We start from the raw sequence: 16,661 nt of genomic DNA, 5'->3' as shown, positions 1-16,661 counted from the left end.
TTTTGTGTTAACTACACTGTAAAAAAAAATCCGTAAAATTTACGGAAAAAAACTGGCAGCTGTGGTTACCAGAATTCTACCGTAAAAAATATGGAAGCAACGTTTTAGGTTTTACGGTTTTAACTTAAATTTACAGTTAAATACCGTAATTTCTTTAACTGATATAATCTTAATATACCAACCTATTAAAGTACTGAAATCTGTTTTTTTCCTTTGAAATACACTGATAACCACCAAATGCAGGTGATGATGAGAAAGTCACATGATGAACCAAAGCCCATCACAAGCAACTTTTAAACAATAGAATATACAGAAGGTGCACAGTGTGATTCACACAAGCACTAAACACCATCATGGTGAGACTCATTAAACTGAAATATGCTATAAACATTCATTTAACAACATTAGATGTAACATACAACCCTAATAAACATAACCGATAAGAAAAAACTAAGAAGAAACAGTTATTTCAAAGAAAAAAATGTCAAATTCAAACAGAATTTGAAATTGAACGCAGGGAATTCTGGGAATGTCAGTTTACGGTTTTTCCCTGTATATTTTACAGGAACTTTCCGTTAACCATGTAACAGGTTTTTACCGTAGCATTTTCACAGTTTTTTACCGTTAAAATCACAATAATTTTTTACAGTGTACAATGCATTTGATTTTTTCAGGATTCTTTGATGAATAGAAAGTTAAAAAAAAACAGCATTTATTTGAAGTGAAAATCTTTTGTAACATATTAAATGTCTTTACTGTCACTTTTGATCAATTGAATGCATCCTTGCTGAACAAAAATATTAACCTTAAACGTTATTTAAAGGAATAGTTCACCCAAAAATAAACATTGTGCCACTATTTACTCTCCCTCACGATCTGACTTGGAATCGCATTGAAATTGATTTCATAGAAGAATTTTCTCTTCATTTTCTCGTAACAGGACATCGACAACAGCACCGGCCGCTTCTTCATCATCAACAAAGACAATTTCACAGAACTGAGTATCATCAGTCTGGACATCAGCAAAGACCCGGGCGAGTATGTCTGCAACGCCTCGAACATCATCGGCTCCAAAGAGTCCACGACCATCCTGCGGGTGCGGAGTCACCTCGCCCCGCTGTGGCCTTTCCTGGGCGTCCTGGCCGAGATCATCATCCTCGTGGTCATCATTGTGGTTTACGAGAAGCGCAAGAGGCCGGACGACGAGGTTCCAGATGGTAAGTAGCACTCTGCTTTTAAGAATATTTGAAAAAAGTCTTGCTATATGATTTCCCGGAGGCGTTTGTTGAAATGCTGCTCTTGATCGGCAATATAATATCATCCTGAAGTGCTGTTGTTTGGGCAGTAGATCAGAAAATGAAGTGAATTATTCTAGAAATGTAGGGCTCCACAATTATAACGGATTATAATTGCTGATTTTACTTGATAATAGTGACATAAAACACTTATTTTGTGTGAGGCAGCTACATAAAATCTTCCGTATAAAGCTATACATGCAGAACAGACTTTAAATGCAGAAGGAATAAAGTGCTCCAGGGACGATTTTTCCTTTGGCTTTTGTATTATTGCATAAAATAAGCTCTGTGACCAACAAACGTTTATGATTTTTACATATTTTGTTCATCACGATAATCTTCTCAACTTTAAAGAATTTTGAAGCTTAAATAAAATTGCCATGTATAAAAAGTTAAACATGGGCTATAAACAAACTACACCATTAAGTTTACAACAACTCTTTTAATCTATATTTAAAATCTACAAGAGGAAAATGTTGGTTAGAATAGTCTGCAAATGTGCTTTTATAAACACAAGGTTGTAAAAACAACTGAGTTTACCTTTTCAAAGTGATAACCTTTAATGTCCTCTACAACCTCTTTAGTCCCATTTATACACTTGTAAGTTGCTGCCTTTTTCAAGACACATAAAAGCTTAAAAATCATAAGTGGGGTATATTACTGATGTATTTTACGTTTGAGAATAAAACGTGAAAATATCTTGAGTTTGTGTTAAACACACCTTATTTCAAGCATTTAATAATAAAAAAAACCCAGTGACTTCAGCACAATGCAACAACAAGTGCAAAAATGCAACTAATTTCCAAGTTTTAGGACTTCTTTCTGTAGCACTCTATTGTCTGAAATGTCTAAAAATTACTTTCTCAAAAGTACGTAAAGAATCATTAAATGAATTACAATCAGAACAGTAATTGTTAAATTCCTCCTGATGTTTCAAATGATGTTGCCTCAGCATTTATTTTCATGTCACAGATAAAAGTAAAACACCCATTTAAATAAACGCTTAAACAAATAAGCCTGTTGACTCTGATTGGTCATTGCATTCATGATCTCAACAGAGCAGTCTGTGATTGATTATAGAGCTCAACCGCTGCCAAAAACATGTTGCAAATAGAAAATCTTTGAAGTTGACAGAAATACTGACTGCTGTCATCAAAACAATGACTTGATTGCATCAGCAGTAACTACAGTCTTATATATTCAGATAATTGTGCAGCCCTATGTTGTTACACACAAACAGATGAAACTAGAATAATCCATATAGGCTGTTTTGAACATTGAAGCCGCCATCAATAATATATTCTGAAGCAGGTTGTTAGTGGGTCATTTACGGACGGGGCTCTTAGTGTAGTTGTGCGAGTGAATATTCATGAGTGTTGAGTCAGAGGAGAGCCACTGGGAAATACTGACCTCTATGCTTGACCACGTTTTAATCTGAGACCGGATCCTCCACTAGAAAGACAAATCAGAACACTGGAGCTCCTCACATTTGTACACTCTTAAAGTTAATGAATAATGGATTCAGTCATCAGCTGCACACGATGCTCTAGTCTCAGAAAGAGAGACAGAAATGGTAATATTGTCCAGTTATCACAAGATTTTTGGAAGCAATTTTGTCACACTTTGCACTTTCAAAAATAAAGTTTCCAAAAAGAGGTTTTTGTAGCGATGCAATTGAAAAACTATTGTTGGTTCCCCAAAGAACCTTTCAGTGAGTTTTTAAAGGAGTAGTTCACCCAAAAATTAAAATTTGTAGAAAATGTCCTCAACCTCAGGGCATCCAAGATGTAGATGAGTTTGTTTCTTCATCAGATTTGGAGAAATGTAGCATTCCATCACTTGGAATGTGATGGAATGCTCACCAATGGATGCTCTGCAGTGAATGGGTGCCGTCAGAATGAGAGTCCAAACAGATGATAAAAACATCACAATAATCCACACCACTCCAGTCCATCAATTAACGGAATCTTGAGAAGCCAAAAGCTGCATGTTTGTAAGAAACAAATCCATCATTAAGATGTTTTTAAATTCAAAGTGTTGCTTCTGGCTATTATGGTCCATAATCCATAATAACGCTTCCTCCAGTGAAAATGTTCATCTCCTGTTGTCTCTCACATCAAAATCCACCCATAAATTTGTTTAGAGCTGTTTTGGCTTGTAAACGGTGACTGATCTGTGTAGATTTCTCTCGTTTTAGATTAAGCTACTTTATCAGTCATTATTATGGATTATGGACTCGTATTTTGGCCAGAGGTGATGTTTTACGTTAAAAACTCTTTCATGATGGATTTGTTTCTTACAAACATGTCTTCTCAAGATGTTAATTGATGGACTGGAGTGGTGTGGATTACTTGTGGATTATTGTCATGTGTTTATCAGTTGTTTGGACTCTCATTCTGACGGCACCCATTCACTGCATATGATCCATTGGTGAGCAAGTGATGCAATGCTACATTTCTCCAAATCTATTGAAGAAACAAGCTCATCTGTATCTTGGATGGCCTGACGGTGAGCACATTTTCAGCAAATATTTTTTTTTTTTGCCAACTATTCCTTTAAAAAAAAATATGCAGTGTAAAGATTATCTAAATAATCTAAAGAACAATTTTCTACTATAAAGAACCATTTGTGCAATGAAAGGGTTTCATGGATATAAAAGGTTCTTGAGTGCCAATAAGGAAGTGTTATTTTTAAGAGTGTGGCCGCAGGGGAAGAGCAGGAGAGGATGGGGAATCTTCACAGTACCTGGTGAATCGGTCGGTCTAAACCAGCTCCGCTCTGAACATGTCGAGGCTGCGAGTGTGACAGTCTCTAAAGGGATGCAGTCAGGCATAGCTCCATGCTAATTTGACCTTTGCAGAACCACAGAAGGGTATCTCAGAGCCAGGGGTGGTCAGACGCTACCCTTTACAATGTGCTGCGAGATGCACCACGTTCTAGTGACTGACAACACGACTTACAATCTCAGTAAAACTGAGCTGCTTTTATTGCACTCAGCTTAACTCCAGCTAGAACTAAACACAAGTCTGTTTTATTTAGTCTCACTGCAGTGTTTATCAGATCCAACATCCGCCCAGTAAGTGTTTGTTTACATGTCTAGCAGTAAATTGCATGGGATGCGCTGGGATTTCCCATATACAAACTCTGCAAGAATAGAAAAGAAATATCCTATTAAAGTCAAGATGACCTGTTTACTTTCTCTATAAACATTCCCGGTTTTATAAGCGATTCATGCATGCATGTTTTTCTAAAGGAAAAGGTCTGTTGTCTTGATCCTTCATCAAAATAATGACTTACTTTACAGTTAAATATAGGGCTGCATGATAATGCTTAATCTGACAATCACAATTATTTAGCTCAAAAATCACAATTATTGCCATTTTATTTTTTTTGTTAACAAATGTCAATTATTGCCATTTTATTGATTTATTTTTACAATTATAAGAATTATTACACTTTCACAGAAGCACAAATCAAGAAAATGTCAACTTGCATGGATTATTTTACCTCATCTAGTTTTCCTTATGTATTATTATAAGCATCATATAAATTAATAGTCTACAATTTGTTTTGTTTTTTTACACATTTCAAAATCTAAACCTGTGAAATTCCTAATATTAACTAATTTTGTTACATTTTTCTATTAAAACAACATCAAAAATGAATTTGTATTGTGGCAAACATTTTTTTCAGCAACCACAATTGCAAATATTATAGTCGAGATTCATGTTCAGATTTATTTCAGTTCATCACTGAGGTTTGTTTGCAGATTTGGTCGCAGCAAACGACCGTGTGAAATAAAACAGACTGGCACTATTACACGTTCATTTGAGCAAAATATCACATATCGCTAAACTCCAACTTGCATGTTTGCTGGTATATTAAGATCATGGGGTTTTTTCTGAGCGCAGAGAGAGCGTGTGTGGGCATGGTTACCAGGTTGGGAAGATCAAGTAAAACATTGGGCAGCAAAGCTTTGATTGGGGGATTTAAACTCTTGACATCTGGCAACCGCAAACATGAAAGCTAAAAATTGAACTGTTTTCAGTTAAATATTGCAGATGATTATGCTTCATTAATAAAGAGAAGCAAAAAATCATGAGTGCAAATAAAATACAATTTATCATGCAGCCCTTATTTTTTTGGCTGGTTTTGGTTGCAGTCAGTGTTCATGTATGAAAGGTTATGCGATAACAGCAAATAATGATAGATTTGAAAGTCTGTTCTGTTGGGATACTGGTGAGGAACTTGTTGATCGGGGCTGTGAATGTTGTTTTATGTTGACGTGTAGTTTGTGTGCTGATGAACACAGGATTTGTCAGGTGAGCTGTGAGTGCTAAACCAGCGCTGCTTCTGCCAACAAACAGGGCCGGCTCCAGCTAGAAACAAAGGGGTTTTGTGTGTTCATATTAAAATATACACTCAGGGCAGTAAGTGAATAACCCAGGTGCTCAATCAAACTGAATGAAAGTGTTTCACGATTGTGAGTCCCTGCCTGAAAGTCACAACAGCGTCTATTTTTGTTCTTCTTAATATAATGGCTTCAAGTAAATAACTGGTGAAACTGTGTTTTTTCCTTTTCCATGTGGCTCCGTATTCTTTGTTGTTGGTAAGTTTGAGAACTTGCATGTCTTGAGGAATTTCTGCTTCTCTTTGTCTCCTCATTCAGGCTGTGATGTCGACGCGTGCATATCTAATTATCAAAAGATATTAAAAATCTGTTTGTGTCATCAGCAGTATTCATTGTGACCGGATTCTCTACTGTTAACTGTATGGTTTGTAATGGGCTTATTTAGTATTTCATTCATCAAGGTATAGGAAATTATCATAATTTTTTAGCTTCTCGAATACAGTAATATAGTTTTCTGTGTGAAGTCAAAAACATGATGGACGAAATTCATCAAAACATGTTTATTTTGGCATTTCACCTTCATATTAGATTTAATTTTTTTTACATTTTCATCTCCTTTACTGTATTGCAATAGAAAGCTACTGTAATAGTGTTTTTAATCATGAAAAAGTAGTACAAGAAATACCACCATGCTCTTTGGACAATTAACAATTTGAATAATATTTACAACCTATAAATATTTCACTTATTTTTATATTACATTAATCAGTATTAGTTTTTATTTTTATTTATGTTATTTATATTTGCATTGAATGGCAGTAATGAGAATTGGGGAATCAGTATTAACTGTAAAAAAAAATATATACAAAAAATTTATGTATACAGTTATATATAATAAAAGTATAATTAAGATTTTTACATAGTTTATTTTTATATAATTGTATTTTATAAAACATTCTATATATTTTGTAATAAATATATGCCATTACATATTATTAGATCTTCATTATATAGAATTATATTTGTATATTAAATATTTATGCAATAGATATTTTACAGTGAAATATGGCTTGTATATGCTCATGAGATTCACCCTTACATCGTTATAGTAAGTCATCACATGACCTGGTTACTTCTGTTCATTTAATCAAAGCCGTCACTTGAGAGTGAGACACACCTTCCTAATGAATAAAATGAGAATCACAGTAACGTGGACAGAAAAACAGATCATTGCTTCATTTTTAAGCATCAATTCTGGCCTGTGTCTGTTTGTTTTGTTCTGGATGATTAGCGTAACGACCTCTACAGACACTATCTCACAGCAAGACCGCATGCAAAACATGCAGTAAGGAGAGAAAGTTAGCGTGCATGATCGGCTTGTTCTGTTGTGTGGTTTGGGGAGGATTTGTCCCCAGGAGAGGGAATGATGGGAGGCTGCGCTAGATTAAGGTAGATTATATCTGCCCACAGTCTTATCAACAGAATCAGAGATGAGGACATAATGCGATGACGCACATTACAGCTGAAATCCTCGTGCCAGGATTTCATATTTCCAACAGCGGCGTCCTCTACACCTCTCTGTGCAGATGTACTGACACCAGTGACAGTGAATTACTGCATGAATGTTTGTTCACACTGACGGTGAGTTTATTCAACTGGAGGTCGAATAATCAATGTTAATAGCAGGCTGCACAATAATGGCCAGTTTTTGAAAATCTGAACCACAAATTAGATGTATTATAGTAAATATAATATAATATAATGGAAAGCAGCTGTATATAATGCATTATATCATGAACAAGATGAATGTTTATCAGTGATTGGAATTACCTGAAATTGCAATGTTTTGCAATCCTTGTAATTTTTTATTTTAATTTAAATGTGAAATAAGGCAAACCACAGTAGCATATATAATATAATAATGGAAAGCAGCTATATATTATGCATTAAATCATGAACAAGAATTAAAATTGCAATGTAAAATTAAATGTTTTAACTGTTTTTCAAATCTTGCAATGCGAAAATATGCGAAATATGAGCTTGCAAACAGTAGTATTTCTATGACTTTCCAAAAGAGGAAATAAAATATGGAGAGATTGACTACATTGATCAGAAGAGAGAAAGATGTCAAATTTGCTGTTGTATTAGAAAATGCAATTTAATGGTAAGGTAATATTACACAAAGTATAGTGTTATATTTGAACATTACATTTAAAAAAAATGAAATTATAAAAACTTTTGATTTATGATGTTAATAACTGTGGAAATGTGTCTGAAAAGAATCCTTTGTGTCGCTCAACATTTGCGTAAAGTTAAACTCTAGAAATGGCCACATTACATCCTCAGATCTCATTATAAAATTGAATACTTAAAATGAATCGCTGGTCAGTGTGAACGACCCTATACACTGGAGCTGGAGATGCACAGGAACATTTGTTTGGTCTGTTATATGTAAATAGAGGGGAAAACACTTGATCTGAATGTTTAGTCTGATGGTTGTGAATTCAGAAGGATGAGGTTTCGATCTCAGATGTGTGTCAGAGAGTCATATTGTGTCATCATAACCTGCTTGGTGTCCAGCGCTGTGAATGCTGCTGCCTGTGGATGCATGTGCTGTCCTGACACGCATACACTAACCAGAACTACCCATCTGTCTGTGGAGAGACATAGTGACCTCTAACTCAAATGACCTTCCTGCATCAGCAATAACCTGCTGGAGTTCTACTGCTGTTTTATTCATCTGCAGAGCAGATTTATGCAGTGTCAACACACCAGTTGATTTACATGTCTTTTCCAGTTGTTCGTAATAGCTGGATAAGTATGTTTTAGTTTATACATATTTCTATTTTCAACATTTCTGTTTTTTAACATTAAGCTCTTAATCTAATATCTTAGTAGTAATATATTTATTAATTTAGTCATCAAATACTTTTTTTAATAAACAATTGTTTTATTTCTTCACGAGTTACGAAGGCAACATTTGCATTTAAATTTGTTAAATATATTCAAGTAGATGTTAAGTAATGTTTATTTTTTTATTTCAGATTTATTTAATTTAACAAAATTTAGTTTTATTACTTAAACACAATCGTATTAATTTATTCAGTTAATTGCCAATACATTTCCATGTATTATTTTTATCTAATATTTATATTTTATTTCAGCTTTATTAAATAAATGAATTTAATACATTTAGTAATTTTAGTCTATTTTAGTTAGTTGCCAAGGCAAATATATAATTTTTTTACTTTTAACATTATTATTATTTTAAATGAGCATAACAGTCTCCATAGAAATTTCCATGACTTGCCAAGAAATAGCAAATTGAAAAAATTCAGACATTTGCAATGATCCCATATAATGTCCTCAGAGGAGATCATGTTGTTTTTTTATTAATATTAGTGGATAAACATTATTTCAGAATGTTGGTCTCAATAAAATAATATAATATAATGCAACTTCAGAAATTACAAAATGTCATTTGGCTGCTGTAGCATTTTACGCTGACCATTTAAAGTGAAATAACTCAATAACAATCATGTTTATCATCTCATTTTGTGAAACTACCACTTCAGAAAAAAGTACAGTGTAATGAGAAAGCAGTGACTGATTAATATGTCTTTTCTTCTTGCATGTTCTTCACCTGCATGATTCTCCTGATGAAGATGATGAACCAGTTGCACCAATGTAAGAACATAATTTATGAACACCATAAATGGGTTTATTAACACGTGTCGTTACGATGCTGCAGTGTTTAACCAGACACATCTGTTACGCAGAAAAACGAACTCCACGAACAACCACAAAGACAAAAACGTGCGGCAGCGGAACACCAACTGAGCCCACGGACCAACGTAGAAGAAAGCTGAAGGTTTACTACACTTTATGATTCAGTCTGGAGTTCCAAAACAGCATGCGAACGTTCCCTTTAGTCGTCTAAATGCTTCCCCTTCCCCTGTTTCCAGATGACCAACTGCATATCCTGACCATACGGACGTATCCGAGGAGAGGAAACGCTCCTGGCGATTTTCAGCGACGCATATCCTGCCTCACGTGGAGAAGAAAACAACAATAACGACAGCATTACACTGGCAGAAACGAACAATAAAGACTGTCTTAAGTTTGCCTTATTCAGGCTCATGATCTGTGTGAATGTGGATGCTGACTGAATCGTTCTGAAGGTGATGATGAAGATTATTTTACTACATGTGCTGTTAACGTTGCATTTGGTTCTTTTATCATGCCCTCCTGCTGCACTAATTCTGTTTCATATCTACATGTTGTCTCAAATGCATGCAATAACATAATCGAATAAGATATGGTTTTTCTATTGTTACTTTAAGTGGCGTTGCATCCAAATGAATAGCCAGTGTGTGTGAGTGTGTGTGAGAGAGTATATCAGTGTGTGTGTGTTTTTAAAGAAATTTAAATGGATAAAAAATTAAGGAATCATTGAGATCTTTGTACAGTTTATCATCCAATAAATCAATATTAAAAGGAGGTGTTTTGTCTTAAACTAGAATGCAAGAACCTTTGTGAGTGGCAGAACAGTATTTAATCTTAAAGCTGATATTGTATTAAATGAAATGGATACATGTAACATTTATTTTCAAGAGTTATTTAGACGTCTCGTACATGTGGTACTGTAAGTGTTCCAATATTACGATAGCATCTGTAAAAAGGAAAAGAATATATCTTTTTTTTTGTAAATGTCCTGTTTCTTTTTAGAGAAAAGATGATTCTTGTACAGCATGGCTATAATCCTATGCAATATGTATTCATATAGACCTACTGACAATTGTAAGGTGGGGTGGGTTTGTTTAATTTCAGAGAATAAAAAAGCTTTAACGGGACAGTTCAGAGGTAAGGGTGCTTCGTATTTGAAATGCACTGCTGTAGTTGCATGACAACTCCTGATCAATACAGTGTGTGTCATCATGACAACGGACCAACATTCAAGGGAGGAAGTGGGTGGAGCTAAAGCCATTACAAACTATGTGAAACCAATTGTTTCCTTTTTCAGAATAAAGCTTCCAAAATAAATCAGTGTTTCTGTGTGATTCTGTAGAAATGTGCTATAAATCACCTGCCTTAGCAACTGTTGCCATTGGTACTATTAACAAACTTTTGCCTTCCTGACTTTAGCAACAATAACCAATAGGGGCGGAGCTTAGCAAAGGTGTAACTGGATTTTAGTATTATTTGCTGTATAGCATATTTTAATCATTTGAATTTGAGCTTCAGTTTTAGTCATTTTATTATGTGCTTTTGTCATTTTTATTATTTTTTATTTTAGTTTAGTAATTTTAGTGTAGCCATTTATTTCAGTTAACTGGCAACATTTATTTATTTCCCCAAGTTTTTCAAGTTTAGGCGTTTCCTCTAATATTTAGATATTATTTCAATTAATGAAATGATTCTTAATAGTTTTAATTGTTGTCATTTTAATACTTAAACTTGTTTTATTTCATTTAGTTGGCAAGGCAACATTTCTATTTTTTTAGATTTTATGTTTTTCATCTAATAGTCATTTTATTTTTGCTTTATTGCAGTTAATGAAATGATTTATATCAGTTTTAAACTTTCATAACCATTTTTATACTTAATTTTATATATATGTTATTTCAGTAAAAAATTTTATAGTTTAGTTCAATTAAAAATGTTCATATAATATTTATATTTTATTTCAGGTTTATTGCAAAATTTTAATAAAGCTAGGACTTATTTAAATTAGTCGCTAACGCAGCATTTTTTTTTTTTTTTACTGTTTTTCATCTGTTTATTTAATCTTCATTTCAATTAATAACATTTCTAGTAATTTGCACTTCAACTTATTTTATTAAAATTATTTGAAATCATTTTGTTTCAAGATTTCCATGTAGTATTTCTATTTTTCAGCTTTCTTGCAATTAACGAAAATATTTTTGTTTTATTTTAGTTTTAATTGTTTTAGTTTTGTTAACAACAGTGATTTTGAGAACGCACTCTACCTCATTCTTGCATCAGCTCTTTCATCTTCTTCTCGACTTCCTCCACGAAAGCAGGAAAACCAGAATCGAGCAGGCAGAGGCGCAGTAGTGCCTCCAGGTCTCCAGAGGGCAGCATGCACTGATGATACGCCATGGGCAGGGACAGCTCACGCTCACCCAGGAAGTACTGAAGAGGAAGAGATTATAATGTGTGTGAAAAGTCAGTGTGCACATCAGGATGACATCTCAGAGGTCAAATTAAAATATCACTGACTACAGCATCTAATGCAGTGACTCAACACCAGATCCAGACTGTCAGATCAATGCAGATCCAGTGGTACCTGAGAAAGGTGTTTGATTGACAGCGGTCCCATGGCAACGGCAGGGGCCGCCTGTGGTGCATCTTCAGGAACCTGAAGTGGAAACAGAAATAGATCCATTCATTATAGTCTCAGGATTCACACAGAGGGCCTCTGCAGCCGATCAATACCCTCATTACTAATTGAATGTCCTCATCCCTGGCAATCTTTCTCATCCTGCTGCAGGGTGTCGCTGTCACTAACTATATTTTACACGGAGACTTTCCTTTGTGCTCTTGTGTTCACTGTATGTAGAGCATCAAGTCTGTGTATTTGCATTTGAGATTCACAAATAAGCAGTTCAGCTGAGGGTGGGATTATTTCTCTCTCTCACACATTTATTATCATTATGTGGCAACAGCTCCACCTAGTGACGGAAATCCAAATTAACATTCATTATTAGTTCAATTAACTGGCCTCAAGATGAAATGACAACTGACACAAACATATTTTTAAATAAATGTTCCTGGTCTTATTATGCAATCTTCATATTTGCATGATAAAACAAAGAGAATAAACAATCTTTCATCAAAATATGATGATGTCTCAAATGACTTCGGCTGACTAACCAAAGGGAAAATAATAGCAATGAATAAATCACAAACCTATTCTATCATAATCAAAATCCTTGTCACATTACAGTCTTTAAACATGTTGTACAAGTCATTTCAACTGTTTATAGCTTGTGTATAAATATTATGTGCAGTAAGTCCAGATAAATAAGATGAATTATTTGAATGATTGATTGATTAACTTTCATATTCGTTAATCAGAATTGTATAACTTCTCAAATGATTTCTGCTGACTAACCAAAGGAAAAAAATATCAATAAACCACCAGCCATTTCTGTCATCGAATTAAATCCTGTGCTGCATTATTTCCTGTTAAATATTCACACGTTACATGCATTAAATGTGGCGCACAAGTCATTTCAGCTGTCTATAGCTTAATATACATATAATGTGCAGTAAGTCCAGATAGATCTTGTACCAAAATACAACTTCTCAAATGACTCCTGCTGACTAAACAAGGGAAAAATAATACTAATCAATAAAATCCCAAGCCAGCTGTGCCATGACTCACGATCCAATTAAATTCTACCTAACTTTTCTGCTTTATATAACATTACATGCATTAAACGTGTTGCACAAGTCATTTTAACTGTTTATAGCTTGTTACTATTACTGTTTTATAAATATTACGTACAGTTAGCTCAGATAGATAGTTGCTGTTTTCTGCTCAGGGATTGTTCATTTGGTGGTATGTTACCCGGTACTTACCGGGAAGCTCACCGGTAATTACCAGCCCGTTGATGTGACCCGCTGAGAACTGCTTAAAAGCCGAAGGACAAACCCACCGGCACTGTCACTTGCTCTTACCACTGCAACCTGCTATAGTAGTACCTACTGTACACACCATTATTACCCCATAGTTTCCCTTTATATTAACAAACATCTTTTGAGAAGATGGATGGGTGGATGGAAAATAAGTCTAGTATTTCCAACCTGCTGCTGCTGTGTAGACGGTGCAGGTTCTGCAGGATCAGATGGAGCAGTACATGCAGGGGTGGTCAGATGCTCCTGGACAGGAACATAATCCTGCAGCCTCTCCACAGCCTTCCTGCAAACCTCAGCCGCTTCTGCCCGACTACTGCCATCAAACTGCAGTCGGATCAAACGGCTCTCACCCTTACACACACATGCAAAACAAAAACACAGAAGTACCACTGTAATTATCTGGATTTTCATATCACGTATCAACCAGGTGTTCCTTAAAAACATGCATTAGGAACATAAGACATTCAACACTAAATATACTCAATTTCAGCTGAAAAGAGCATCTATGTAATTGTACAGGTGCAAACTCAAAATGCATTGCATTTGCACATAAAGGATGCTCTGCTGTTTGCAACCACATAACTTTAACAGGGACTGTTGTTTTCAAGAAATGCATCAGTATTCACGAAGCAGAGAATTATTGTTTAAAAAGACATGTTGGAGAAGAGATAATTAGCTTAATTAACAAGCCACAGCTTTTGTCTTTGAGCTGTAAGTTGAAGGTCACTCGGAAGCAGTTATTTTTTTTAAACTTGCATATTAAAATTGTTTATTGCTTTCAAGGACAAAGAGGCGGAGCCATCCTTCAGGACAGCACGCACGCATCACATCCTGTTGAGTGTATAAACTGCAGATCAAGGTATGGGAACATACTTCATTCATCAAATGCATTAATTTGAAACAACACAGAAATTCTTCTCACCTTCATTGTAATGTTGAACAGCAGACTGTCTGATTTGTGCTGGATTTTCAGGAAGCTCTGTGCATTGAGCAGAGAAAAGCCCTCCTACGAAAAAATCACACAAGAAAACAAGACCACACATCACCATTATCCAGCAGAGACTCATTTAATAGGATTATATCAGGCTGAAAAACACATGTAAGCAGAGCAGCATGAACCTGCCATCAGTAAACCTCCTCCAGTGTTTCTAATGCAGATTCAGAAAAAGTTGCTGCCAATCCAACTGAATAATCAATTAATATTTTTGCAAACTAAATTTTGTGCTGGAGAAAATGTGAATGTTTTTTTTGTGCGCATAAAAAGGTTGCACAGATGTTATGTCGGTGGTGTGGTATATAGATATATAATCAGGTTAGTCAATGCCTCTACATCTAAAAAAGCATTTTATTCATTGAGACATTGAGTACAAGGTATTTTTTGCTATTACACAAGCATGACAGAAGGGGGCTCTACTAACAACCTCAATGCATGATTGTCATGTTCACCTCAAAGGCAATATGCAACCAGGAACCATATCAACATTCATTCTGGTTCTAATACTGCAACTGTTACTTTTGCTACTACTACTAAAGGTTCTGCTTAAGTGGGTATAGTTAACATTTTACAGAAAGAACAAATGGGGAAACTTTCTCCTCATTTCATGCAAAATCAAAACTAGAATTATTTTCTTGGATTTATCACAAATCACTTAATGATCACTTGATACTTGACCTCACATCAAGTACATACTTTAAATGCTCAAAGAGGATAAGATTCAAATGAATATCTTTGCTTGTGAAATATTGCATCAGCATTGTTTTTTGCATCTGGTTTGTTGAGCAAGCAAACGATTAGATTGTGTTTTGAACAAAAACACGATCTAAACCTTGACACACATTTGATGGAAAAGTGGCTTTTTCAAATGTAGAGCTTTTTTCCGTTTGGAAAATGTAAATGTCTGTAAACTTGGTATATATAATAAAACAGGGTTGTTCAGATTATAAACACATATCCATGACTGAACGGCGGTCCCAGCTCTCAAAATCACCCCATGCTTTGCTCTGGATGGGCACGCTGCCTCATCTGGCTCCGTTGTTCTGCATGAAAGCTGGAAATGTGACTAATTCTCCAAATGCAGTTCCCCGGCTCACCATGAGGAGCCAGAGACCATTGTGTCCACGAGTCCAAGATTGAGGCTTATTGTTGGGAGATATCCGAAGCACTCAGCCTGGCAATCCCAAAGGGACAGCGACAGGCCCAGTGGGACAGGAAGGGGATTATGCTGTTCTTTCTGCGGGTGAAAAGAAATACGGTCAAGCTCTTATGATGGGCTCAGCGGAACCTGTGCTATCCTGACCCTGCACTTATAGAGCCTGATGGGAAGAAGAGTGTCAAAGGCTTAGAGAGTGGCATTTCATAAACAGCCAAAAAGAAAAAAAAGAAAAAACATTTTCATTGGTCACTAGACAGATCCTGTGTTTTCATATAATCTTACCATGAGTTCCTGGCCTTGAGCTACTAGCAGATGACCAGAGCCCAGAATATTCAGCTCCAGCTGGCCAGCGCTTTCACTGGACTCGAAAATCTGAAAGAAACACAAATTGGAAACTAGTTTAGAACAGAATGTAACAGGGACTTGGGGTGAACTCTGTTTGAACAAGAACGCAACCACCCAAAACACCCAGCATCCACTTACCAACACCCTAACAACCACCCAGAACACCCAGCATCCACTTACCAACACCCTAACAACCACCCAGAACACCAGCATCCACTTACCAACACCCTAACAACCATCCAAAACACCAGCATCCACTTACCAACACCCTAACAACCACCCAGAACACCCAGCATCCACTTACCAACACCTTAAACCACCCAGAACACCCAGCATCCACTTACCAACACCCTAACAACCACCCAGAACACCAGCATCCACTTACCAACACCTTAACAACCACCCAGAACACCCAGCATCCACTTACCAACACCCTAATAACCACCCAGAACACCAGCATCCACTTACCAACACCTTAAACCACCCAGAACACCCAGCATCCACTTACCAACACCCTAATAACCACCCAGAACACCAGCATCCACTTACCAACACCTTAACAACCACTCAGAACACCCAGCATCCACTTACTAACACCCTAACAACCACCCAGAACACCCAGCATCCACTTACCAACACCTTAAACCACCCAGAACACCCAGCATCCACTTACCAACACCCTAATAACCACCCAGAACACCAGCATCCACTTACCAACACCTTAAACCACCCAGAACACCCTAGACATCATGTAACAACGCTCCAAACACTGTCTTTAAACAATTCTATTTTAGAATTATTGATTTCATTAGCAGTAGCCTGTTAATAGTTATCTTAAGAACTTGTTCTACT

At 35.8% G+C, this 16,661-nt stretch overlaps 2 protein-coding genes across 3 annotated transcripts in view; one reads left to right on the top strand and one right to left on the bottom strand.

Annotated features, from left to right (window-relative positions):
- The window catches only part of LOC306888393 (neuroplastin-like), a 41,283-nt gene extending 30,602 nt beyond the window's left edge, over positions 1-10,681 (top strand). For both annotated transcript variants that reach the window (XM_079446648.1, XM_079446647.1), the window contains exons 6-9: positions 941-1,217; positions 9,312-9,333; positions 9,426-9,517; positions 9,612-10,681. In XM_079446648.1, coding sequence (XP_079302774.1) covers positions 941-1,217; positions 9,312-9,333; positions 9,426-9,486 — 360 coding nt within the window. In that variant the 3' untranslated portion in view covers positions 9,487-9,517; positions 9,612-10,681. The remainder of the gene's footprint in view (positions 1-940; positions 1,218-9,311; positions 9,334-9,425; positions 9,518-9,611) is intronic.
- A 956-nt stretch (positions 10,682-11,637) lies between these two features.
- On the bottom strand, positions 11,638-16,022 carry LOC306888711 (meiotic recombination protein REC114-like; the record flags this gene model as incomplete). The annotated part of the gene is made up of 6 exons (XM_079447122.1): positions 11,638-11,802; positions 11,957-12,028; positions 13,480-13,662; positions 14,234-14,317; positions 15,747-15,836; positions 15,990-16,022. The coding sequence occupies 6 exons, from the start codon at positions 16,020-16,022 to the stop codon at positions 11,638-11,640; spliced, it is 627 nt and encodes a 208-aa protein (XP_079303248.1).
- Between the last annotated feature and the right edge of the window lie 639 nt (positions 16,023-16,661).

Source organism: Barbus barbus, assembly GCF_936440315.1.
Source record: "Barbus barbus genome assembly, chromosome: 22".
NCBI classification, from domain to species: domain Eukaryota; kingdom Metazoa; phylum Chordata; class Actinopteri; order Cypriniformes; family Cyprinidae; genus Barbus; species Barbus barbus.
Note: the sequence above shows the minus strand (reverse complement) of the source record. Positions and strands in the feature narration are given on the sequence as shown.